A 25,175-nucleotide genomic window follows, 5' to 3' on the forward strand; every position below is an offset into this window, starting at 1 on the left:
TTTTCACCAATACCAGGCCTCCCATTGCCAGTATAACAGCTAATGTTCTATGCAGTCCTAATTGTATTCCCTACAGTTGTGCTCTGCATCAGGGTTAAAATTCCTATTTATAGATTCATTAATTGACTTTTTCTTTCAGAGTGACGCTGTATTCTGAGATCCTCATGATGAAGTCAAGGACCACCTGCATTATGCTGATTGAGGTACTTCCTGCCCAATGTCCTTTATCATATTTGTACGATTGCGATTGTTTTATCTCAAAGTAAGACAATCAACACTTTTCTTGATTCAGATATTCCGGGCCTTTGGCGCTGTTCAAGGTCCTTCTGGCCATCTGGATCATGCCTACCATTGGCTGGCCTGGCTGCTTGGCCTGTCTACAGCACCCCTGCTGAGCTTTGTTACCTTCTGTTTTGTAAGTATTGTTACACTCTAGACCTGCCGTATCTATGGTTCCGAAACCAAATGGTTGAAATGCATCACTGAGGTGCATGTTACTGAACACATAGGTAGTGGATGAAGTGTGTTTCAGTATATGCATGTGTAAATGTCTGTATTCATGTCTGTGTGTGATACTGTGGCTGCCCAAGAGTGCCCGCTTCCATGTGCTTTCGGGAAATTGCTATGAAATCGTTAAGGCGCATCGTTGCTGACAACAGGAAAACCCTGCCCCATGGTGAACTTATTGCCAATAAACAGGTGAGACTGTATGATTGGTGTGGTGTGTGTGTGCATTCATGTTGGAAGTGTTAATCTGAGATCATCTTGCTTAGTTTATAACTGCGTTTGTGTATTCACAACACTTGCTTGGGTGTGTGCATTTTCCATATTTGCGAGGCAGGACGATCGTGGTAGGATCCAAGATCTCTTAACTCCTCATTATCGCAGAATAGCTATTCTCCTGTGGTTTATATGGTAAGTCCATTTTGCTCTCATTATTCTGGTATCTCATTAGCTCACCATCTCGATTCAACCAGTACATCCTCTCCTCACAGTTCTGAAATTGAAAACCAGTTGGGCCCTTCGTATGATCTCTGTGTTTGTATGGTTTCTGCCTCAGGTTTGCCAATGCCTTCTCCTACTATGGCCTGGTCCTCATGACCACTGAGCTATTCCAGGCAGGAGATGCATGTAGTGGTGAGTGATAGATGGTCTGCATGCTACTCTTTAAAATGTCGAAACTTCCCTTTTGATAGTCATAAGCAGAAACTCCTACACCGCCCTAACAATCAAACATGTAAAACAGTCTTGCAAAAGCACGCTCTTCTAGTTGCTCTTCTAGTACCTTTGACTTAATGTAAATGTTTTGTACATCCAGTCATCACACAAGCTGCCAAGAATGAGCCAAAATGCAACCTGGAATGCAACTACTTGACGTTAGACGACTACAAAAATCTACCGTGGACCACCTCCTAAAAGTAATTCAATAGAATGGAAGCTTGTGTTTTGCTGATATGTTGACTGTTTCTCAATGAGTAGAGCACGACGCTTGCAATGCCAGGGTTGTGGGTTTGATTCCCACGGGGGACCAATTCGAAAAAGTACCTAAATGTACAAAATGAGTGGGACATTCTGTATCTGTACGGCCATATCTGTTCATTTTTTATTCTGTCTCTGCAGGAGTTTTTGTGACGTTGTTTGTGATCGATCGGATTGGCAGGAAGAAAAGCATGGCGATGTGCATTCTGCCCCTGTACTCTTGTATTGGGAGGTAAGTGCTTTCTTCACCTTGGCCAGGTCCAAGATTTGAGAACTGTGGTAATCAAGGGCCTTAACTCTTAACTGACTCAGTTAACCCCTGATTGGCTGTAGAGACTACTCCCTTCTTCATTCCTGTTCTGCTGGCATTTCTCATACTCTCTCTCGCTACAGGGCTGCTCTCACAGTCTTCATCGCCAGAGCCTTCATCACTGGGGGATTCCAAGTTGCTTTTATCTGCACACCTGAGTTAAGCATATTTAAATTTTTTCCATCAGTAGATACTTGACATCTAAAATCTTGGATACTGCTGTTGAAGACATGAGGACGTTTTGTATCAACTATTCTTTCTTTAGGTATATCCCACAGCCACCACAGGTATGGGGATCAGGGCCTGCAATGGGATGGCCAAGGTGGGTGCCCTCCTAACTCCCTTTACGACACATTTAATAATGACCCGGTTTTAGATGGGGCGGCAGGGTACAAATCTGAGCTGACAAGGTACAAATCTGTTGTTCTGCCCCTGAACAGGCAGTTAACCCACTGTTCCTAGACCGTCATTGAAAATAAGAATTTGTTCTTAACTGACTTGCCTAGTTAAATAAAGGTTACATAAACAATATGTACTTAATTCAAATCTAAGATATCCTGCCCCCTCACCGAGGCCTGGGCCTGCAGGAGACTAGTCAAATCACAGCTGGTCAGGAAAAGACGTCAAGTGGCTCAGGTTTCACCAACACATGCCAGCTATGGATCAACCTATAACAGCTGATGAGGACAATAGGGTGTTGAGAGAAATGGATGCAACTTTATTATTCCCACTTCAGTCTTTTCAAGTCATGTCCCATGGATTCTACACAAAAAGGACATAAAATATATTTTTCAATAATTATTTAGATAATAATAACTTAAGAGAATGTAGATGGCAATAATGAATTCCTCCACATCATCTTCATTATAGCAATACAATGGGTGCATATCTGTGAAGGCGCAATATGAGTTCTAAAATGTGTGTACTAATTCCTTGCTAGTTCCTTGCTTAAATCTGTTAGCAAATAATATTCCCATGAATACATTTCATAATAAGTAGCCTTTGGTTTCCGTTGAGTGTAGTAGTCTCTAGTCTGGCCAGAGTCACCTTGACGACATTGGCCCAATGATAGCGCGCACGCAAACCGAAGCAGCCAATCATAGCATCCGGCAAAGTGTCAGAACAGAATCGCTTGTCATTTATGCTCTGCATGCAACCTGGCTGCGATGTATTTTGTTTGTCTGCACGATAAATGGTATATGACACAGATGGACAAAATTGCATACTTGCCTTTACAACTATTTACAAATGACTATTCTAAAACGAACTGTGAAGGATGGGCGAGTCAGAAGCCAGTGATGGGTTTATCAGGATGGTGAAATCAGAGGCAAGAAAGATTTAATGCGATCCTGAGCGTTTTCTCCTGTGCTACACAGGGTCAATCTAGGCGCATCTTGGCCCAGAGCAACGCGCCTACCTTCCCCCCATTCAAAGGTCTCCTCCTTTCCGTAGCAGTAGCCAGCCATGGCTCTGGTAACGCTACAGCGCTCTCCCACCCCAAGCGCAGCATCCACCGCCAGCACCAACGCGGGGGAGGTAAGTGAAACTGCGGGAGTTGTTCGCTACGTAGGCAGCGCCGTGAAGGAAACGCCGGGGATGTGCCCGATGCTCACGTCCCTCATCCACTAGGCCCAGCATTGCAGAGGACGCTTTCAGTTGTCAATATATTTTTTAGCAATTTAGTGACATATTATATCTAACACGGCAAGACTGTTTTGTATGGACATAATTTATTAGACTTTATGGAATCCATCCGTTTAGAATGGTGAAGTAGTCCAGCCCAGCGCTATTAGCTTCTAAACAAAATCTGAGCCGGTGATTAGTTACCAGAACAATGCATTAATTGCATGTGGCAGCATTTTATTTCTGCCTTCAGTTTTTGTGGTTTAAAGACCAATATGCGTTTATACAGCAAGGCAATTTAATAAAAGCATTATCTCAGGATTTTGCTTAGATTTTTAAGTCATTACATTTGTTTAAATTCCTTGCTTCAGCTTGCATATGGAATAGACTAATAGAGTGAGATTCATCAGTATTGTGCAGCTACTTGCCTAGTTATGTACACCATTACATCACTACTGAGTCAGGGATGTTGCTGTTGGTACCTGCTCGTTTCAATCACTGTCAAAATACTACTGTGGCAGGTGTGAGCTTATATTTCAAAACATATGAGATCATAGATAGTGACATGGTATGGCCAGTAGAGAGCGCTGATACACTTGCATTTAATATTGAATACAGTATATTACACGTTTTAAAACCTAACGTAAAGCATCTCCTTCATGTCCCATAAATTCACTGGTACATCACTCTGATCTTACTAATAAAGCACATGATGACTTTCAAAAGCAAATGAATCCATCATGGCTTGAATTCTATGGAGGCAGGCGCGCACACACACACACACACACATTGCTGTGCGCTGCAGAAATGATGTCATACTAATTACATCATTAAAGATACTGCTGCAGAAATGATTTTATACCGAGTTGGTGACCTACGTACCGTAGGTATATGTCTGTATACCTCTCTTTTATTTCTGAAAGTATCTAGATTACAATTGCTACTAGTGACTGAGTTAGTTTGAGCTATGCTATTAAATAGCCTCTTTGACATCAGATCCACAGATCAAGCGCAGTCTAGGCCTATGTGCTCTTTTCAACACTGTAACATGTCATGAAACGCAGAGAGAGAGTTTTATTCAGATCTCCTAATGCAACAAACAACCTCAACCACTCGGCCCTCAGGGAGCTACAGCATTGCTACTGGTACAGAAGGCCCAATGTCTAGCCTATATTTAGTTACTTGTCCCATGTAGATCAAGAGCATCACTTAGTGATGGTCTATATACCCATAACTCTAAAGGAAAGGAATCTCTGTCTCCACCAGTCAATGGGAATCTTCTGAGTCATTGTACTGTGACATTGTGATTAGGTATGGTAGCAAGGGGAGCATGGCAGGACATAGCAGGGCATATGGGTCATGTGCTGCTGTTGCGCAATGCATCCTACTGTACTGTCAGCACAGCCTTGATGGTAGGGTTTCTAGTAGGCCTACAGTGTATGTAACATTTCTGTCTTTCTCTTGCAGGAATTAGGGTGTGATGATGACCGGAGAGCAAATCAGAGGTAAGCCTCCCTCCCCTATTTTCTCCCTAAAAAAAACACACAAAAAACATATACAGTGGGGAGAACAAGTATTTTATACACTGCCGATTTTGCAGGTTTTCCTACTTACAAAGCATGTAGAGGTCTGTCATTTTTATCATAGGTACACTTCAACTGTGAGAGACGGAGAAAATCACATTGTATGATTTTTAAGTAATTAATTTGCATTTTATTGCATGACATAAGTATTTGATCACCTACCAACCAGTAAGAATTCCGGCTCTCACAGACCTGTTAGTTTTTCTTTAAGAATCCCTCCTGTTCTCCACTCATTACCTGTATTAACTGCACCTGTTTGAACTCGTTACCTGTATAAAAGACACCTGTCCACACACTCAATCAAACAGACTCCAACCTCTCCACAATGGCCAATACCAGAGAGCTGTGTAAGGACATCAGGGATAAAATTGTAGACCTGCACAAGGCAGGGATGGGCTACAGGACAATAGGCAAGCAGCTTGGTGAGAAGGCAACAACTGTTGGCGCAATTATTAGAAAATGGAAGAGTTCAAAATGACGGTCAATCATCCTCGGTCTGGGGCTCCATGCAAGATCTCACCTCGTGGGGCATCAATGATCATGAGGCAGGTGAGGAATCAGCCCAGAACTACACGGCAGGACCTGGTCAATGACCTGAAGAGAGCTGGGACCTCAGTCTCAAAGAAAATCATTAGTAACACACTACGCCGTCATGGATTAAAATCCTGCAGCACACGCAAGGTCCCCCTGCTCAAGCCAGCGCATGTCCAGGTCCATCTGAAGTTTGCCAATGACCATCTGGAGGATCCAGAGGAGGAATGGGAGAAGGTCATGTGGTCTGATAAGACAAAAATAGAGCTTTTTGGTCTAAACTCCACTCACCTTGTTTGGAGGAAGAAGAAGGATGAGTACAACCACAAGAACACCATCCCAACTGTGAAGCATGGAGGTGGAAACATCATTCTTTGGGGATGCTTTTCTGCAAAGGGGACTGGACGACTGCACCGTATTGAGGGGAGGATGGATGGGGCCATGTATCGCGAGATCTTGGCCAACAACCTCCTTCCCTCAGTAAGAGCATTGAAGATGGGTCGTGGCTGGGTCTTCCAGCATGACAACGACCCGAAACACACAGCCAGGGCAACTAAGGAGTGGCTCTGTAAGAAGCATCACAAGGTCCTGGAGTGGCCTAGCCAGTCTCCAGACCTGAACCCAATAGAAAATCTTTGGAGGGAGCTGAAAGTCTGTATTGCCCAGGGACAGCCCCGAAACCTGAAGGTTCTGGAGAAGGTCTGTATGGAGGAGTGGGCCAAAATCCCTGCTGCAGTGTGTGCTAACCTGGTCAAGAACTACAGGAAACATATGATCTCTGTAATTGCAAACAAAGGTTTCTGTACCAAATATTAAGTTCTGCTTTTCTGATGTATCAAACACTTATGTCATGCAATAAAATGCAAATGAATTACTTAAAAATCATACAATGTGATTTTCTGGATTTTTGTTTTAGATTCCGTCTCTCACAGTTGAAGTGTACCTATGATAAAAATTACAGACCTCTACATGTTTTCTTAAGTAGGAAAACCTGCAAAATAGGCAGTGTGTCAAATACTTGTTCTCCACCCTGTATTTGAATCTAGAGAAAGTTGTTTGTTTTCAAAGAACTCTTGCATTATGGTGACGTGATCTATATGAAAACATTGTTGCCCTCCCTAGGTGCCTGGCTAAATTACTACAGGCCTCTATGTCCAGCTACATATTGGGGGTCGAAGGTCAGCTATTATACATGACATGGCCAAAAGTATGTGGATACCCCTTCAAAAGAGTGGATTTGGCTATTTCAGGCACACCCGTTGCTGACAGGTGTATAAAATCGAGCACACAACCATGCAATCGCCATAGACGAACATTATCAGTTGAATGGCCTTACTGAAGAGCTCAGTTACTTTGAACGTGGCACCGCACCAGTCAACTGCTGTTGACTGGTGCTGTTATTGTGAAGTGGAAAAGTCTAGGAGCAACAACAGCTCATCTGTGAAATGGTAGGCCACACAAGCTCACAGAACGGGAATGCTGAAGTGCTTAGCGCGTAAATTCCAGGACTGGGTTACAGTAGGAAGCACCTAGGAATGTCCTGAAGAAATAACATGGACACTGGTGCTGAATTACACACATTGTAGATAAATATGAATAACGTAATACTAGTATTCAATAAATAGGCCCACACCTTAATGAGAGCTTGCAAAAGAGATGGAACATCTCACACCATTGCAGTCCATTACAGTTCACAAAGAATGTCTCCATCTGGGGACCCTTAAACACTGAGATGTAGGCCTAGTTGTATCAAGGGTAATAACGGTCCAACACTCAGTTACCATTCCCTTTAACCACCATTATACATTCCATCAAATCAGAAACACTATCCAGCTGTATTGCAGAGCTGGGAGGGGATAGCATAGGTGGAATCCTCTACTCAGCTACAGAAGGATGTGATGTCATGGTGTTGTTGTGCCGGGGATAATTTTGTTCTGGAGTTTCTTGGTAAGAGTTGATAAGACCTTTTTGGCCTTGCTGTTGTAGTTGGCCTAGTGTTGGCTGGACACTCAGTTCTCTAGTCCAGTGGTTCCCAAACTTTTTATGGTCCCGGTCCCCTTCAAACATTCAACCTCCACCTGCATACCCCCTCTATCACCAGGGTCAGCGCACTCTCAAATGTTTTTTCATCATTGTAAGCCTGCCACACACACTATGCAATCCATTTATTAAACATAAGAATGAGTGTGAGTTTTTGTCACAACCCAGCTCATGGGAAGTGACACCGAGCTCTTATACGACCAGGGCACAAATAATAATAATAAATCATTTTGCTCTTTATTTAACCATCTTACATATAAAACTATATTTGTTCATCGCAAATTGTGAATAAATCACCACAGGTTAATGAGAAGGGTGTGCTTGAAAGGATGCACATAACTCTGCAATGTTGGGTTGTATTGGAGAGAGTCTGTCTTAAATCATTTTCCACACACAGTCTGTGCCTGTATTTAGTTTTCATGCTAGTGAGAGCCTAGAATCCACTCTCACATAGGCACGTGGTTGCAAAGGGCATCAGTGTCTTAACAGTGCGATTTGCCAAGGCATGATACTCTGAGCGCAGCCCAATCCAGAAATCTGGCAGAGGCTTCTGATTAAATTCAATTTTCACAGAACCGCTTGTTGCGATTTCGATGAGGCTCTCTTGTTCAGATATCGGTAAGTGGACTGGAGGCAGGGCATGAAAGGGATAACAAATCCAGTTGTTTGTGTCATCGGTTTCGGGAAGGTACCTGCGTAATTGCGCACACAACTCACTCAGGTGCTTCGCTAAATCGCATTTGATATTGCCCGTAAGCTTGAGTTCATTTGCACACAAAAAAATCATACAATGATAGATGGAAAGACCTGTGTTGTCCTTGTTAATGCAGACAGAGAAGAGCTCCAACTTCTTAATCCTAGCCCCAAATTTGTCCCTCACATTGAATATAGTTACGGAGAGTCCCTGTAGTCCTAGATTCAGATCACTCAGGTGAGAAGAAACATCACCCAGACAGGCCAGTTGTGTGAGAATCTCGTCATCATTCAAGCGGTCAGACAAGTAAAAGTGATGGTCAGTAAAAACTTTAAGCTCATCTCTCAATTCAAACACCTGTGTCAATACTTTGCCCCTTGATAACCAGCGCACTTCTATATGTTGTAAAAGCGTTACATGGTTGCTGCCCCTATCATTGCATAATGCAGAAAATACATGAGAGTTCAGGGGCCTTGCTTTAACAATGATAATGTCTTTCAAGCTGTCAGGCATTCCCTTGGCAGCAAGAGCCTCTCGGTGGATGCTGCAGTGCACCCAAGTGGCTTCGGGAGCAACTGCTTGCATTCGCGTTACCACTCCACTATGTCTCCTTGTCATGGCTTTTGCGCCATCAGTACAGATACCGACATGAGCAGCAGCTACGTTTGGCTACATACAGACCGTTATTGGAATTCCCGCGAGAGAGTAATGGTTAATGTGATTGGATGTTAATTATTTGCCTAGGCTACCTGTAACTGACATTGTTGTTATTTCGCTGAACATTAGGTTGTTACATTTTATTTTGGGCAGTGAAACGAGGCTACTCAGGTGAGGGGGAAAAAAACTCACCCAAATGTATAGCCCCGTTGGAAAATATAAATGGACTGTTAGTATATATATATGTGTGAATCACATTTTTATTTGGCGTACCCCTAACAAGCATTGCGCTTACCCGAGTTTGGAAATACATGCTCTAGTCCAACCTGGTTGGGCCAAGGGAGTTTCAGCCGTACACAACAGTTTCCCCCATCCGCTAGACATGACACACACAGGGTGGGTTGAGATTATAACATTGATAAGGTAGATTACTTTCTTGGTGGTACAAGGCAGATAGAGGAATGTTTGAAAGGTGGTATAGGGAGCAATTTTGATTATGTCAAATCTTGCCACAGAGTTGCTTCTACTTGCAGAAAATGTAGGATGAGAGAAGGTAAAAACACAATAAAAAAAAATATTGATATTAGTGGTTTTGTGCCATTAAATATTTTGTTGTTAAAAGGCTAAAGCAAAGACATTTAACTTGATAGTGATAGATAGTCACCAGAGAAATGCTGCAGGGCGGAGCAGTCACACCATTGATTATTGGAAGTGGCCCAGTCCACATTAGCTCTGCTCATCTTGTCCTCTCTCAGACCCTAGGACCCAGTGATGTCACCAAGTCTACCTCTCTGGGGGCCATACTGTATCAGTCAGGCAGAAACCTGATCCACATTTACCCCCCAGCAGCCCTTGGTTGTCACAGTACCCTGGCTGCCTCAGCCAGACAGCCCAAGCACCAGACAGGGTTATGCAACAGCCAAGGAGAGAGGTTTGTGTGTGTGCAGACTTCAAAAGGGAAGATGTCCTTGGTGTGCGTCTAACGAGCATCTTGCGTAAATTGCTTCACACTGGCATTGGATATGTGTTCTGTGATGCAGTTATGGTTCATACAAAGTTGAATATGCCACTCAATGAGTAGCATGTTTCCTTTGGCTCAGTGGCTCATCAGAGATCCTCTGGGATCTTACATGTCAAATAGCATCCACTCACTCTACAGACGTGTGCTTTGTAGACTGAAGATGAGGCAAGCTAGATTCCCTGCCACCCAACCCAGCTAACGTGAAACATGCTTGAATGGTGCTTTTGTGTCGGGAGTTGCGGAGGGAGTTATGATTGCTCAAGCGTGTGCTGTGAGGAGGAGATGAGCTGCTGCTGATGGTCGGGAGTTGAGGCAGGAGGCAGAGCTGAACAGACGCAGCAGAATCTGAAGACTGATCCTCACAGCCCAGACGGACAGGAGGGAGAGACGGACGCACCAGACCAAGACAGGATACATCATCAGACTATTGAACCCAATCTGCACCTTTTTACAGGGGAAAAAGAAACCCAGGACTATATCACTTATTATACATTGGAAACCAAATTTGTTTTTGAGGCACACAATGCTTGTGAATGTATTTTTTGCACATGGATGTGCTAAGAAGCTATAAGGGCGGAGGAGATTTTGTGAGGAGGCCAGTAGACTCCAGAGAGCTACTGCGGGAGAGATCCAGAATCAGGATGCATCTTGTGGTGGAGCCTTCACAGGAAGCCATGCTTACCATGCTGCCTCACTTTGTGAAGAACACAGTCCTGAGTAAGAGAGAGATCTGGCGAATGTAAGTCCTCCACTCACTCAAGGACAGGCAATCCCGAGTGTATCTCTCACTGGCATTTCTACCTTGATAAGAGGTAGCACAATGGCGACAATGGTTTGAATGGTTGTCACTTGTAACTGTGCACCCTGCATTTTCTGTATACGGGTATTGTTTTTATGGCTGTCTATATTTCTTCTTGAGTGTTCTTTTTAGAAGTCTACTGTTCACAGCTGTCCTAATGTGAGTTTACACAGGCAGCCTAATTCTGATCTTTTTCCACTAATTCAACCAATCAACCAATCAGATCAGCTGTTTTGCCAATAATTGAAAAAATGATCAGAATTGGACTGTGTGTAAACTCGCCTTAGAAAGATGGGGACATGCTCTGATTGTTTTCAGTAATGGTGTAATGGACGGATCAACAGTAGCTGGAGCCTTTTCCATACAGCTTTGTCTTTTGGCCTATACATCCATCTGTGATTACTGCTATTCAGTTCATCCCATTTACAGTACATCAGACAACTTAAGATGAGCTGTTATGGTACCCTACCCAACTCTCTGACCTCTTGACTGAGGCCACCCTCATCTTTTTCAGGACATTCTGAAAAGGAACAATGCTACGTAACAGCGGGGCAGAAACAAAAGGTCTTGTGATGGACCCACTGTCATGCCATGCTTTGTTTGTGGTGGCAGAGCGAGAGGGCAGCCTGCCTGTTAACAAAGACTGGCTCTGTTCCTCCTGGTCAATGTTGTGGCCAGCAAACGCGCAGCTCTGTTCCTCCTGGTCAATGTTGTGGCCAGAAAACACCCAACTCTTTTCTTCCTGGGCATTGCTAAGTCCAAGGAAAAACTATATTTTATCCGGGGGTGGTCAGTGCCTCGAGCACAGGGGTTAGGGCAGTCGGGAGAGCCCATCTCTGGCCAGAGAAGGGTGGGATAGATGGTGATGGCTGAAGAAAGGCAGAGGAAATATTTCAGTGGTGGGCTCAATTATCTGCCCCAACGATAGGTCAGGGTACCTAACCACGTTCTGTCAGTTCATTATCTGAGGGAAATATTTTATAAAGGAAAGATCTGCTCACATTTACTTCCTGATGAATTTGGGAACATCCTTTCCTGCTAGTCACTAAACTTTGGAAAAGCAATTAACAGCCATCCCACCCTGCCTCTTCTTCCCACAGTAGCTCTGATCTCTGACTATGCACATTCTACATCTCCAGGTCATTTGTCTCCATTCCTGGACTAAAACAGCCTCACTCATTGACAAGTGAGAAGGATACTGTGGGTTGGACAGTTTAATTGAACCACATCAGCCTTAGGAGAGTCTGCAGCAGGGCATCCACATTCCACATGATCATTTTCAATTAATATGTTGCCTCCCTGACGTGAACGCACTGGTGATGGCATATTCTGTCAAATACATCATGGAAAGGAAAGTAGGCTATGGCTGGGTAGTTTTGTGACAACAGACATACTGTTCATCTGTGGATCTACTTAAATGGAGCACAACAAAACAGGGAAGAGAGACCAAGCAGGTGTAGGAAGGAGTGACTATTTCAAATGTCCTCTCAAATGTCTAGAGTAGAACGCCATGCTACTTACTATAGGTACTGTGGAGTGCAGTGTGCCACAGATGGTGCTTAAGCTGTTGAAGCAGTACAAGGATTTGTGCAAATCTCTATTCAGATATGCTGATGATCTGTTGCCTACTTCCAGTACAGTCTGTACTCTTTCTTTCACTTCGCTAATGAATGCTTCCCCTGTGTGTTACAACATCAGACCACTAGAAACCCTATTTTCCTGTCTGTTTCAGCCTCAGCGAGAGCTTCTTCATGGTCAAAGGAGCTGCCCTCTTCCTGCAACAGGGCACCAATGCACAGGGACCCAAGACCCCTACACACCACAAACACGCAGGTAAACACACTGGCACACCACAAACACGCAGGTAAATACACACTCTTGACACACACTGGGCCCATTGTTCATTGGCCCTGTTCACCCATGACTGCGTGGCCATGCATGCCTCCAACTCAATCATCAAGTTTGCAGACGACACTACAGTGTTAGGCTTGATTGCCAACAGCGACGAGACGGCCTACAGGGAGGAGGTGAGGGCCCTCTGAGTGTGGTGTCAGGAAAATAACCTCACACTCAATGTCAACAAAACAAAGGAGATAATCGTGGACTTCAGGAAACAGCAGAGGGGGCAGTCCCCTATCTACATTGACGGGACAGGAGTGGAGAAGGTGGAAAGTTTTAAGTTCCTCGGCGCACACATCACGGACAAACTGAAATGGTCCACCCACACAGACAGGGTGGTGAAGAAGGCGCAGCAGCGCCTCTTCAATCTCAGGAGGCTGAAGAAATTCGGCTTGTCACCAAAAACACTCACAAACTTTTGCAGATGCACAACAGAGAGCATCCTGTCGGGCTGCATCACCGCCTGGTACGGCAACTGCTCCGCCCACAACCGTAACGCTCTCCAGAGGGTAGTGAGGTCTGCACAACGGATCACTGGGGGCAAACTACCTGCCCTCCAGGACACCTACACCCCCCGATGTTACAGGAAGGCCATAAAGATCATCAAGGACAACAACCACCCGAGCCACTGCCTGCTATCATCTAGAAGGCGAGGTCAGTACAGGTGCATCAAAGCAGGGACCGAGAGACTGAAAAACAGCTTCTATCTCAAGGCCATCAGACTGACCATCACTAACATTGAGTGGCTGCTGCCAACACACTGACTCAACTCTAGCCACTTTAATAATGAAACAATTGATGTAATAAATGTGTCCCTAGCCACTTTATACAATGTTTACATACCCTACATTACTCATCTCATATGTATATACTGTACTCTATACCATCTACTGCATCTTGCCTATGCGGTTCGGCCATCGCTCATTCATGTATTTTTATGTACATATTCGTATTCATTCCTTTACACTTGTGTGTATAAGGTAGTTGTTGTGAACTTTTTAGGTTAGATTACTTGTTAGATATTGGTCAGAACTAGAAGCACAAGCATTTCGCTACACTCTCATTAACATCTGCTAACCATGTGTATGTGACAAATAAAATGTGATTAGATTTGTTCAGTGAACCGTGACAATGCCACTGCTAAAGTTCTATTTAAAGACAAGGTAATATTGTCTGAGGTTGGCTAGGCCTTTGTGATTGAGCCTGTGTTCAACCCATATTCACAGAAGGATTACCTGGCCATTGACTGCCCTCAAGGCAGGTACTTGTTTGCTTTTAGCTTTGATATGCTTGTCAAAGTAGGTCCAGATGTGACCCTAGAGCCTGCCTATGTAACAGTTTAACTTTAGTCCATTCCCTCGCCCCTACCCGGGCTCGGACTAGGGAGTGCACACATAGACAACTGACACAATCGTTACCCATCGCTCCACAAAAGCCGCGGCCCTTGCAGAGCAAGGGGATCCACTACTTCAAGGTCTCAGAGCGAGTGACGTCACCGATTGAAACGCTATTAGCGCACACCACCGCTAACCAGCTAGCCATTTCACATCGGTTACACTCACCCCCCTTTTGACCTCCTCCTTTTCAAGGGGCTTTATAGATCCTGCTTGTTTGATTTTTTTTCCCCCCCCATCAAGATGTTACATAAACTCACCAAGCTAGACTAACCAGCCTGCAGCACATATGATGTCACCTCAGTGGTGTGTGTATATGTACGGGTAGGCCTAGGTGTGTGTACCTGTGTATGATGCAGCATGCCTTATAGCAGGGTTGTTGTTGAGATTAGTTGGATTGGGGAGTCCTAACACACCCCACTCCTCCCCTATGATATGCAGGTTAATCACAAGATCAATGTGAGGATCACTCCAGATTTCTTGATTACATCACCAGACGTTCAAGTCCATGCTTAGCTCTGATGAACCTGGCATCCATTTATCTGTGGGTTTACATGTATGACAGACTGCTTCTGCATGTTTGTAAGGGTTTAGCCGAGGGTTGTACTTGAGATTAGATGTTATGGTACACCATTCCTATTTATTTACCCGTCTTGTCACGAGATGTTCAGGCTTTGCTCTGCAATGTGTAACTTCAATACAGACGTGTTGTTATGGCTGGTATTAAATCACCCTGCAGGTGGGCATAATCAGAGGTACCAGTCTAAGTAGGGGCCTGGATAGTAGAGCTGGACACAGTTATACAATATGTCTGATTATGAGGCTTGCTTGATCTGGATTATGGTATGCGGTTCTCTTCTCTCCCAGGTGACTTACCCCGACACCTGCAGGTAATGATTAACACCCTCCGCTCTGAGGACCACATTAAACTGGTGAGTCAGATCCCCATCTCAGATGTACTTACCATCCATTTTTATTGACAAACAAATGCTACACAGTGTAACTTGTTCTTACTGTACCCCAGGCTGTACGGTTAGAGAGTGGTTGGTCTGACCGTGTGCGGTACATGGTTGTGGTCTACACCAGTGGTCGACAGGACACAGAGGAGAATATCCTGCTAGGGATGGACTTCACCGATAAGGACAGGTACTCGTCTTTCCTCCTTAGCCAGCAGTATCACACTACACTATGGTTTGTTGTTATCATAGAGTAATCATCTATTCCGTTGCATAATTCCCAGTAAAAGCTGCTCTATCGGCATGGTGCTACCGCTATGGAGCGATACGAAGATCCATTTAGATGGAGATGGGTAAGTGCTACTCTTCTCCATACTGAGGATATAAAACATTAGGAACACCTGCTCTTTCCATGACAGACTGACCAGGTGACAGCTATGATCCCTTATTGATGTCACCTGTTAAATCCACTTCACTCAGTGTAGATGAAGGGGAGGAGACAGATTTAAAGAGGGATTTTTAAGCCCTGAGACATGGATTGTGTATCTGTGCCATTCATAGGGTGAATAGGCTAAACAAAAGATTTGAGTGCCTTTTGAACAGGGTATGGTAGTAGGTACCAGGCACACCGGTTTGTGTGTCAAGAATTACAATGCAGCTGGTTTTTCACGCTCAACAGTTTCCCATGTGTATGAAGAATGGTCCATCACCCAAAGGACATTCAGCCAACTTGACACAACAGTGAGAAGCATTGGAGTCAACATGGGCCAGCATCCCTGTGGAACGCTTTCGATACCTTGCAGAGTCCATGCCCCGACATATTGAGGCTGTTCTGAGGACAAAATTAGTGGGCTGCAACTCAGCATTAGGGAGGTGTTCCTAATGTTTGGTATACTCAGTCTATACCCTCACATAAATATACATGAAACTTTCCACAAAGGTACGGTATGTGTCACAGTGCATCCCACAGACATTAAGTTGCATATACAGTCGACCATGAAGTACCTCTGATCGTTTAGCCCTTCAAACAGCCCAGCCCTGTGACACAGAATGAGTTGCTCTGCCCTCCAGTGGGCAGTCCAGTCAACTACAGGCATTTTCAATTCTCCATGTGGCAGATGAGTTCTTGCTGAGCTGTTAGTCATCCCTCTCTGTGCTGGAGGAATGTTCCATTGGAATGTGTCCTGAATAGTCCCCTAAACCCTTGTAGCTCAGCCCCTGTTTGTGCACCCAGACCCCTCTCTCTAATCCTTCATCTTCTCTCTCCTCAGAGGATTTAGTGTGACCACAGGAGGACGATCGCATGTCTTCAAGCCTGTTTCTGTGCAGGCCATGTGGTAAGTGTCTGGTTGTTTTTGGGTTTGATACTGTATTTGGGTACTTCAAAATATAATTGTCTGGTGACCTTTATATTCCCTGAAACCATACAGTGACTGTACTCTACCATGTTGGTTCCATTTAAATATCAACAATCAACTTTGATACCGACCTCGCTGCCAGTTGTCCATGCACCATCTACTGGTCAATAGATGCCGCTATCATTACAATGTGCACTCATCATTTTCTCTGGGTTTGACAGGCTTTTAAATGTATTCTGAATTTCCTGCGTCATTAAAAATCAATGATGAAAAGACTGACTCTATAATCAGATAAGTGGAATAGCTTCTGAATAGTTGCTGTTGAGAACCTGTATTAAGACTGGGAGCTTCTTCTACCTGTGTGGCTTCAGGTCTGCGCTGCAGATCCTCCATAAGGCAAGCGATGTGTCTCGCAGGCACAACTACTTCCCCGGGGGCTTGGCCCTCACGTGGTTGGGCTTCTATGAGAGCTGTATCACCTCCGAGCAGAGCTGCATCAACGAGTGGAACACTATGACCGACCTGGAGACCATGCGGCCCGACTCACCTGCCATGTTCGTCGACCGGTAAGACCTGAATCGTCCATTTTCGTAAGATTCAATTAAGTCGTTTTTCTTATGATTCGTTCTAGTTGCAGTACCTTCTGAGATTGGTAATGTATGTCCATCAGGGTAAACCAGAGCCTTTCTTGTTTTAATCAAAAGTGATAAATGTGTTGGTTACATTCATAATTAATTCATTGATATATTGACATATGTTGTTATTCAGGCCAACGGAGAGAGAGAGAACCGAGTGTGCAATCAAAGCTAAACTACGCAGCATGATGATGTTCCGGGACCTGGAGAATGTCACTTCCAAGGAGGTATGTGTCGCCACTCACCAGGCTTTGTAGGGGCACACAGATCGGTTTGTTGGGGCAATTAACTCTGCATGAGATATAAGTACCATAGTGCAGCCTAATACCGGTTCTGTCCTCCCCCTCTCAGATCCGTGTGGAGCTGGAGCAGCATATGAGTTGTAACCTGAAGGAGTACAAAGAGTTCCTCGACAATGAGATGCTGCTGATCCTGGGTCAGATGGACAAAGCCACACTCATCTTTGACCACCTCTACCTGGTGAGAATCTTTCTCTAACTTTACATCCTGATTGTCTCTTTGTATCCCTGACACTAACTAGTAACTACACTCCTCCTCTCTAACCTCTGAACTACTGTCACAACTCTGTTACTGTAACCCTGGTGTAGGTAGTTTGACCTTTGTAACCTGAGCTTTGTAAGTTGTCTTGATATTCATTCCTCTGTGTTTGTCTTCTCTAGGGCTCTGAGTGGAATGCCTCCAATCTAGAGGAACTACGGGACTGTGGGTGAGTGGATGTCTCAAACACTAAAGCTATTTCACTAGAACTGCTCCCTAACCACCCCTGCTCCCTAACCATCAGCACTGGCTCACAAACAGTGTTTTATTATTCTGTATTCCCATACGAAGGACAATAGATGTATGTCAGGTCATTGATACATCTCTCCTTCATAAGACCTACCAATACAGAAAGGTTGGTTGTTGGAACACGGATAGCACTACTGAACGAGATACTGCCCCACTGGAACACAACCACTCTTGTCAAGAGGGCGCAACAGCGCCTCAACTTCCTACGGCAGCTGAAGAAATTCAGCATGCCACACCAGGTCCTCTCCAAATACTTCCACTGCACCATTGAGAGCATCCTGACCATGTTGCATCATGGCCTGGTACGGGAATTGCTCCGTCCACTATCACAAGGCCCTCCAGCGGATGGTGAAGACGGTCCAGTACATCACTGGGACTGTGCTCCCACCCATCCAGGACATCTACTTGAAACTGTGCCTGAGGAAGGCCCACAGCATCGTCAAGGACCCCACACACCCCAGTCATGTGCTGTTGACTCCCTTACCAAAGGAGAGACGGTATTGGAGCATGAGTTCTAATAACATCAGACTGCCGAACACTTGATCTGGACTTACCACCTGCGTTCTCTTACCACCTTACCATTCTCTGCACCTTAGCACACATGAACTCACATACCCACACACACAGATATATACTGAGTGTACAAAACATTTCCATTCCATAGACTGACCAGGTGAATCTAATGAAAGCTATGATCCCTTATTGATGTCACCTGTTAAATCCACTTCAATCAGTGTAGAGACTGGTTAAATAATGATTTGTAAGCCTTGAGACAATTGAGACATGGATTGTGTATGTGTGCCATTCAGAGAGTGAGTGGGCAAGACAAAATATGCCTTTGAACAGTGTATGATAGTAGGTGCCAGGCAGGCACATCAGTTTGTGTCAAGAACAAGAAAAATAAAGAAAAATCTTGGAATGAGTAGGTGTGTCCAAACTTTTGACTGGTACTGTATATGGTCCACCACCCAAAGGACATTCAGCCACTTGACAGAACTGTGGGAAGCATTGGAGTCAACATGGGCCAGCATCCCTGTGGAACGCTTTTGACACCTTGTAGAATCCATGACCTGACGAATTGAGGATGTTCTGAGTGCAAAAGGGGGTGCAACTTAATATTAGGAAGGTGTCATTCATGTTTTAGACACTCGGTGTACACATCAACATTTTATTTATTATTGTTGTTGCATTATCGAGAAGGAATCTGCCAGTAAGCACTTTTCGTTGGCCTGTGTATACCATGTGTATCCTGTACATATGGCAAATTAAAACTTGAAACATGTTTTTTTCTTCTTGATGCAGTGTGGGCTACATCCTCAACGTGACCAGGGAAATAGACAACTTTTTCCAGGGCACGTTCTCCTACCACAATATCCGGGTGTTTGATGAGGAGGCCACAGACCTGCTGGCCCACTGGAACGAGACCTACAACTTCATCGTCAGAGCCAAGTGAGTGCCTACTTGTCAAACAAACTAAACCCTACTTCTCAAACAGCTAACTGAAACACGTCTTGCAGCATGTGAAGTATTTACTGCAGAACAACAAAGGAAGTGTAGACTTAAATAGTGGGTAGTTCCTCTGTCTCTGGGTTATTTTATACACAAACTATGTGGAAAGCCTAGTCACTCTAGATTAGACTTCTTCAAAATTAACAGGGTTTAAATGTAAAACATTATTGCCCCACAGAAAGAACCAGTCTAAGTGTCTGGTCCACTGTAAGATGGGTGTGAGCCGGTCAGCCTCCACGGTCATAGCGTATGCCATGAAGGAGTATGGCTGGACTCTGGAGAAGGCCTACAACTTTGTGAAGCAGAAGAGGAGCATTGCTCGGCCCAACGCTGGCTTTATGAAGCAGCTGGCCGAGTACGAGGGCATCCTGGACGCTAGGTGAGTCAGGGTATACTGGGGTACTGTACTGGTATATGCAGGTTTGCTCTGGCATGTAACCAACTGTGCTACATGAGGAGCATCTGCCACTTATTCTTACTCCACTGCAGTCATGAGGTATTGGTTAGTGCTATCCTTGGGACGTCCCTAGGGTTGCGCATTTTGGGGAATATTTTGAGTTTTTTTTTTTTTATGTAAATAAATACAATTCCATGTACAGATAACTAGTTAAGCAGTTAGATTAAACAACTCCTTTGTAAGATAAATGTTTTCAAATGAAACATGTATGGAAACAAGTGAATTAACACTCCTCAGTTAGTAGGCTCAAGCAAGCTTAGACCCACATGGTAGCAAAAACTAGCAAGCAGAAATTGTTAACAAGTTAGACATGATTTAAACAGACTTTGCTGTAGGTTACTATTTAGAGGTAACAAAAAAATCATGTATGTTATATAAAATATATTCACCCCACCCAGTATTGTAATCAAAACTTACCAGAAAGCATGTAATCCGTGGCTCAGACAGAGTAGTAGTGTGGGCTCAATCGCATTTCATTAGTGTGCAAGATCTTGAGAATCAGCTGTACATGTGATGAAAGAATGCACTGTGCATGCAGAGGGTTGCAATTCCATTGAATTGGGGATAGTTTAACCAAAATATGCCACAAGACCTAGAATTGCCTTGTGCATCCCACAAAAAGGTTCATTGTTATAAGCTAACTTTTTGATGAATTTAAGCAAAATTCCCGGGCTTAACTTCCCCATAGAAAATTTCCGGATATGTAAAGGAAAGTTTCCAACCCTTTGCAACCCTAGACGTCCTTACCGCTTACCTTAACCACTATCCTAACATACATGAAGGGAACGTTTTGACATTTGCCATATGATCGGTGAGAAAAATTTGCGGACGGCGGCGGGCCGTGCAGCAGGGCCGGATCTTCCGGGAAGTCATCGAACAAAGTCTCTCGGACATTCGGTTTCCGTTTTATAAAATTTTCAAATGTTGGTCATTTTTCCACTATCCCGGTAAATCCTACCAGAGGGCGAATGGAATCATATTGCAAATGTACAAAACATCACCAATCACGACGTGGCCTTTTCTCCTAAACGGAAAAGACTTAGAAGACGAAACTTGGTGAGCATAGGTTTGGCATAATGGGCAGTTGGCCCCGAACAAGATGGTGTCGAGGCCACATCGTTTTTTGAGTTATAGCCATTTTTCTGGGATTAAAGGTCAAAAATTCAAATAGAGCGCTAATTTGACCTACGGTGTCAGGAAAAAAAGAACCAGCCATTTATCTATCGTAATTTAAGATAAATCGTACAATTGGTGATGTTCAAAATTATTATTATTATTTTTTTAAGTTACAGATCCAGTTGCAGCGTGTTCATACAAATCTTTTTGAAGTGTGTTTCGGAGCTCTGTGAGATTTCTGTGATTTTCTGTAATAACACACACTAATTCAACCCTCTGTAAATAAGTCAGTTCTTAACATAAAGACTTAACTTAAAACTCAAACTTCTATAATAAGTGCCTACCCCAAGGAGGATATGTGTTCACTTTCAGCTTCCTGTGTCAACCAGAAGTGCCTTAAAATGGTGTCATAGGTGCTGTTTCGAAGGGCTAAAAAGGTCTGATCTTTTCAAAACGTCATATGTGTGATTAGGCAACACTCATGAACTGTAAGTCAGTCAATTCTCCCAACAGATGTCAAAGAAAAGCGCTCTCTCTCTCACTCACACACACAAACACACACACACACAGCAAGGATGGAGTGACAAAGTGCGGTGCTTAAAGACACTCCGAGCCTGCAATGGCATTATCATAATCTCTAGGCTGTGCCGAGTTCAACGAGATGCCCCGCTAGACCGTAGCTTGCTCGGTCTGAGCTCAGCGACCATGAAAAAAGTAGGCCCATAATGAAGCCTGGCCCAAAATTGCAGGTGCTTTTGGGTGACAGCAGGAGAACAGTTAGGGTTAGAAGCACAATTCGACCTCAAGAACATTCCTGAGGTCCTCCCAAGCCTAACCTTGTCCATGTGGCATTAACCCTTAACAGTTAAAAGAAGGTGTTTACATCAAACAGTTTTCAATTACTTCTCTCCCCATAGGAATACATTGCCTGCACCCCTAAATTCAACCTGAAGCATATGTAGGTTATTAATGCCTTATGAACCTGTCTTTGATGACAACTCATCAGGCCACTATGAGGTCTACCTGTGTCGATTCTAAGCTTAGTGAAGCAACCGGAAGTGATTCAATTCACCCTAAAAGTGTTTTGATATATATATATATATATATATAACCTGCAATTGTGAAAATCACTGCATTCAACCAAGTGTAGATCAGTCAATTCTTAACATAAATACTTAAAACTCAGGATTCTGTAAGAGCATACCCCAATCAAGATATGTGTTTACTTATAGCTTCCTGTGCAACCCGGAAGTGCCTTACAATGGTGTCATGTGTGCTGTTTAAAAGGTCAGATCTTTTTAAAACTTCATATGTGTGATTAGGCAACCCTCGTGAACTGTAAATCAGTCATTTTTCCCAACAGATGTCAAAGAAAAGCTCTCTCACACACACACACACACACACACACAGCAAGGATGAAGTGAAAAAGTCTGGTGCTTAAAGACACATAGAGCCTGCAATGGCATTACCATAATCTCTAGGATGTGCCGAGTTCAACGAGATGCCCCGCTTGACCGTAGCTCGCTCGGTCTGAGTACAGCGACCGTGTAAAAAAGAAGGTCCAAAATGAAGCCTGGACCTAAATGTCAAGTGCTTTTGGGAGACAGAGAGAGAACCGTTAATGTTAGATGCAGAATTTGACCTCAGGAACATTGCTGAGGTCCTCCCAATCTGGGCAAGCCTACCCTTGACCATGTGGCATTAACCCTTAACCTTTCTGATCTCCCCATCCCGGATCCGGGATCGTGAATACAGACTCAAGCTCATTACCATAACGCAACGTTAACTATTCATGAAAATCGCAAATGAAATGAAATAAATATGCTAGCTCTCAAGCTTAGCCTTTTGTTAACAACACTGTCATCTCAGATTTTCAAAATATGCTTCTCAACCATTGCAAAACAAGCATTTGTGTAACAGTATTGATGGCTAACGTAGCATTTAGCATTAGCATTCAGCTGGCAACATTTACACAAAAAAACAGAAAAGCATTCAAATAAAATAATTTACCTTTGAAGAACTTCAGATGTTTTCAATGAGGAGACTCTCAGATAGCAAATGTTCAGTTTTTCCTGAAAGATTATTTGTTTAGGACAAATCGCTCCGTTTTCTGCGTCACGTTTAGCTATGAAAAAACCCCTGTATCCAGGATTGTGTAAATCTATCAGCAAGCTCATTAGCATAACACAACGTTAACTATTTATGAAAATCGCAAATGAAATGAAATAAATATGCCATCTCTCAAGCTTAGCCTTTTGTAAACAACACTGTCATCTCAGATTTTCAAAATATGCTTCTCAACCATAGGAAAACAATCATTTGTGTAAAAGTAGCTAGCTAGCGTTAGCATTTCGCGTTAGCATTTAGCGTTAGCATTAGCGTTAGCATCCAGCACGCAACATTAACAAAAACATAAAAGCCTTCAAATAAAATCATTTACCTTTGAAGAACTTCTGATGTTTTCAATGAGGATACTCTCAGTTAGATAGCAGATGCTCAGTTTTTCCAAAAAGATTCCTTGTGTATTAGAAATAGCTCCGTTTTATACATCACATTTGGCTACCAAAAAAAATCCCAAAATTCAGTCCTCAAAACGCGAACTTTTTTCCAAATTAACTCCATAATATCGACTGAAAACATGGCAAACGTTGTTTAGAATCAATCATCAAGGTGTTTTTCACATATCTCTTCATTAATACATCGTTCTTGGACACATGCTTTCTCCCCTGAATCAAATGGTAAAGTAGAAGCAGCTGGCAATTGCGCACCGAATTCGACGCAGGACACCAGGCGGACACTTGGAAAATGTAGTCTCTTATGGTCAATCTTCCAATGATATGCCTACAAATACGTCACAATGCTGCTAAGACCTTGGGCGAACGACAGAAAGTGTAGGCTCATTCGTTGCGCAATCACAGCCATATAAGGAGAGAATGGAAAACAGAGCTTCAGAAATTCTGCTAATTCCTGGGTGATGCATCATCTTGGTTTTGCCTGTAGAATGAGTTCTGGGGCACTTACAGACAAAATCTTTGCAGATTCTGAAACTTCAGAGTGTTTTCTTTCCAAAACTGTCAAGAATATGCATAGTCGAGCATCTTTTCGTGACAAAATATCGCGCTTAAAACAGGAACGTTTTTTATCCAAAAATGAAATAGCGCCCCTAGAGCTCTAACAGGTTTAACAGTGAAAACATGTTTTTTTCTTCTCACAGTTTTCAATGACTTCTCTCCCCATAGGAATACATTGCCTGCTCCTCTAAAGTCAACCTATGTGGGTTATGAATGCCTTATGAACCTGTCTTCGATGACAGTCCATCAGGCCACTATGAGGTCTACCTGTGTCGATTCTAAGCTTCCTGGAGCAACCGGAAGTGGTTAAAATCACCCTAAAAGTGTTTTGCCATACCCAACCTGCAGTTTGATAGAAATAGTGCATTCAACCCTGTGTAAATCAGTCAGTTCTTAACGTATAGACTTAACTCAGGATTCTGTAAAAGCCTACTGCAATGAGGGTATGTGTTTACTTTTAGCTACCTGTGCCAACCGGAAGTGCCATAATTGGTGTCATAGGGGCTGTTTCGAAGGGTTAAAAAAGTCAGATCTTTCCAAAACTTCATATGTGTGATTAGGCAACCCTCATGAACTGTAAATCAGTCATTCATCCCATCAAATGTTCATTAAAAACTCTCACACACACACACACACACACACAGCAAGGATGGAGTGACACAGTATGGGGCTTAGAGACAGACAGAGCCTGCAATAGTTACCTTTGTTCAAACTTGTAAACCGACTTCCATTGATCGTACATGGCAAATGGACATAACATCCTGATTTGGCATTTTCAAAACTTTCATATTGCATATGGAAATTTCTTATGGCATTTGGATTTTTAAAAAAGGGACTTTTGACTTCCTATGAAATCATATTGCAAATGGACCAAACGTATGCCTTATTGACAAGTAAAAAAGTTTTTAAAAAATGTTGATTAATCAAATATGACAAAAGTATGTTGATACAGTTCTTATACATGTGTAATTTACAAAAGAATCGAAAGAATTTCGAAAAACGGTCCAGAAAGCACTTTTTTAAGGGGGTGATACGTTTTTGAAAAGATGTTCAAATTTTCAAAATTTTACTCGTGTGTCTTGACTTGTTACATTTGCAATATGAAAAATTACGATGGAGCGCAGTCGCCATCTATTGGATTTTTGCAGTGTTACACTTGGCATTTGCTATATGGCATTTGCAATCAACTTTGAATGAAACGACGTCCAATTGAATGGTATTGGACATAGTGTATAT

The 25,175-nt window shown here is 43.4% G+C and overlaps 1 protein-coding gene across 4 annotated transcripts in view; it reads left to right on the forward strand.

Annotated features, from left to right (window-relative positions):
• Window positions 1-2,923: 2,923 nt before the first annotated feature.
• Window positions 2,924-25,175, forward strand: part of LOC110537186 (protein phosphatase Slingshot homolog 1-like) — a 29,017-nt gene continuing 6,765 nt past the window's right edge. Inside the window, exons 1-13 of one of the 4 annotated variants that reach the window (XM_090191993.1) lie at window positions 2,924-3,325; window positions 4,880-4,917; window positions 12,470-12,570; window positions 14,898-14,962; window positions 15,055-15,176; window positions 15,271-15,339; window positions 16,258-16,323; window positions 16,716-16,910; window positions 17,113-17,206; window positions 17,331-17,459; window positions 17,660-17,706; window positions 19,089-19,235; window positions 19,474-19,674. In XM_090191993.1, coding sequence (XP_090048119.1) covers window positions 3,254-3,325; window positions 4,880-4,917; window positions 12,470-12,570; window positions 14,898-14,962; window positions 15,055-15,176; window positions 15,271-15,339; window positions 16,258-16,323; window positions 16,716-16,910; window positions 17,113-17,206; window positions 17,331-17,459; window positions 17,660-17,706; window positions 19,089-19,235; window positions 19,474-19,674 — 1,346 coding nt within the window. In that variant the 5' untranslated portion in view covers window positions 2,924-3,253. Of the gene's footprint in view, window positions 3,326-4,879; window positions 4,918-10,236; window positions 10,678-12,469; window positions 12,571-14,897; window positions 14,963-15,054; window positions 15,177-15,270; window positions 15,340-16,257; window positions 16,324-16,715; window positions 16,911-17,112; window positions 17,207-17,330; window positions 17,460-17,659; window positions 17,707-19,088; window positions 19,236-19,473; window positions 19,675-25,175 lie in introns of those variants that run through there. The other 3 variants (XM_090191995.1, XM_090191991.1, XM_090191994.1) reach the window with 3 other exon arrangements.

This window comes from Oncorhynchus mykiss, chromosome 12 (genome assembly GCF_057628025.1).
Source record: "Oncorhynchus mykiss isolate SJ-2025 chromosome 12, ASM5762802v1, whole genome shotgun sequence".
In the NCBI taxonomy this organism is placed as follows: Eukaryota; Metazoa; Chordata; class Actinopteri; order Salmoniformes; family Salmonidae; genus Oncorhynchus; species Oncorhynchus mykiss.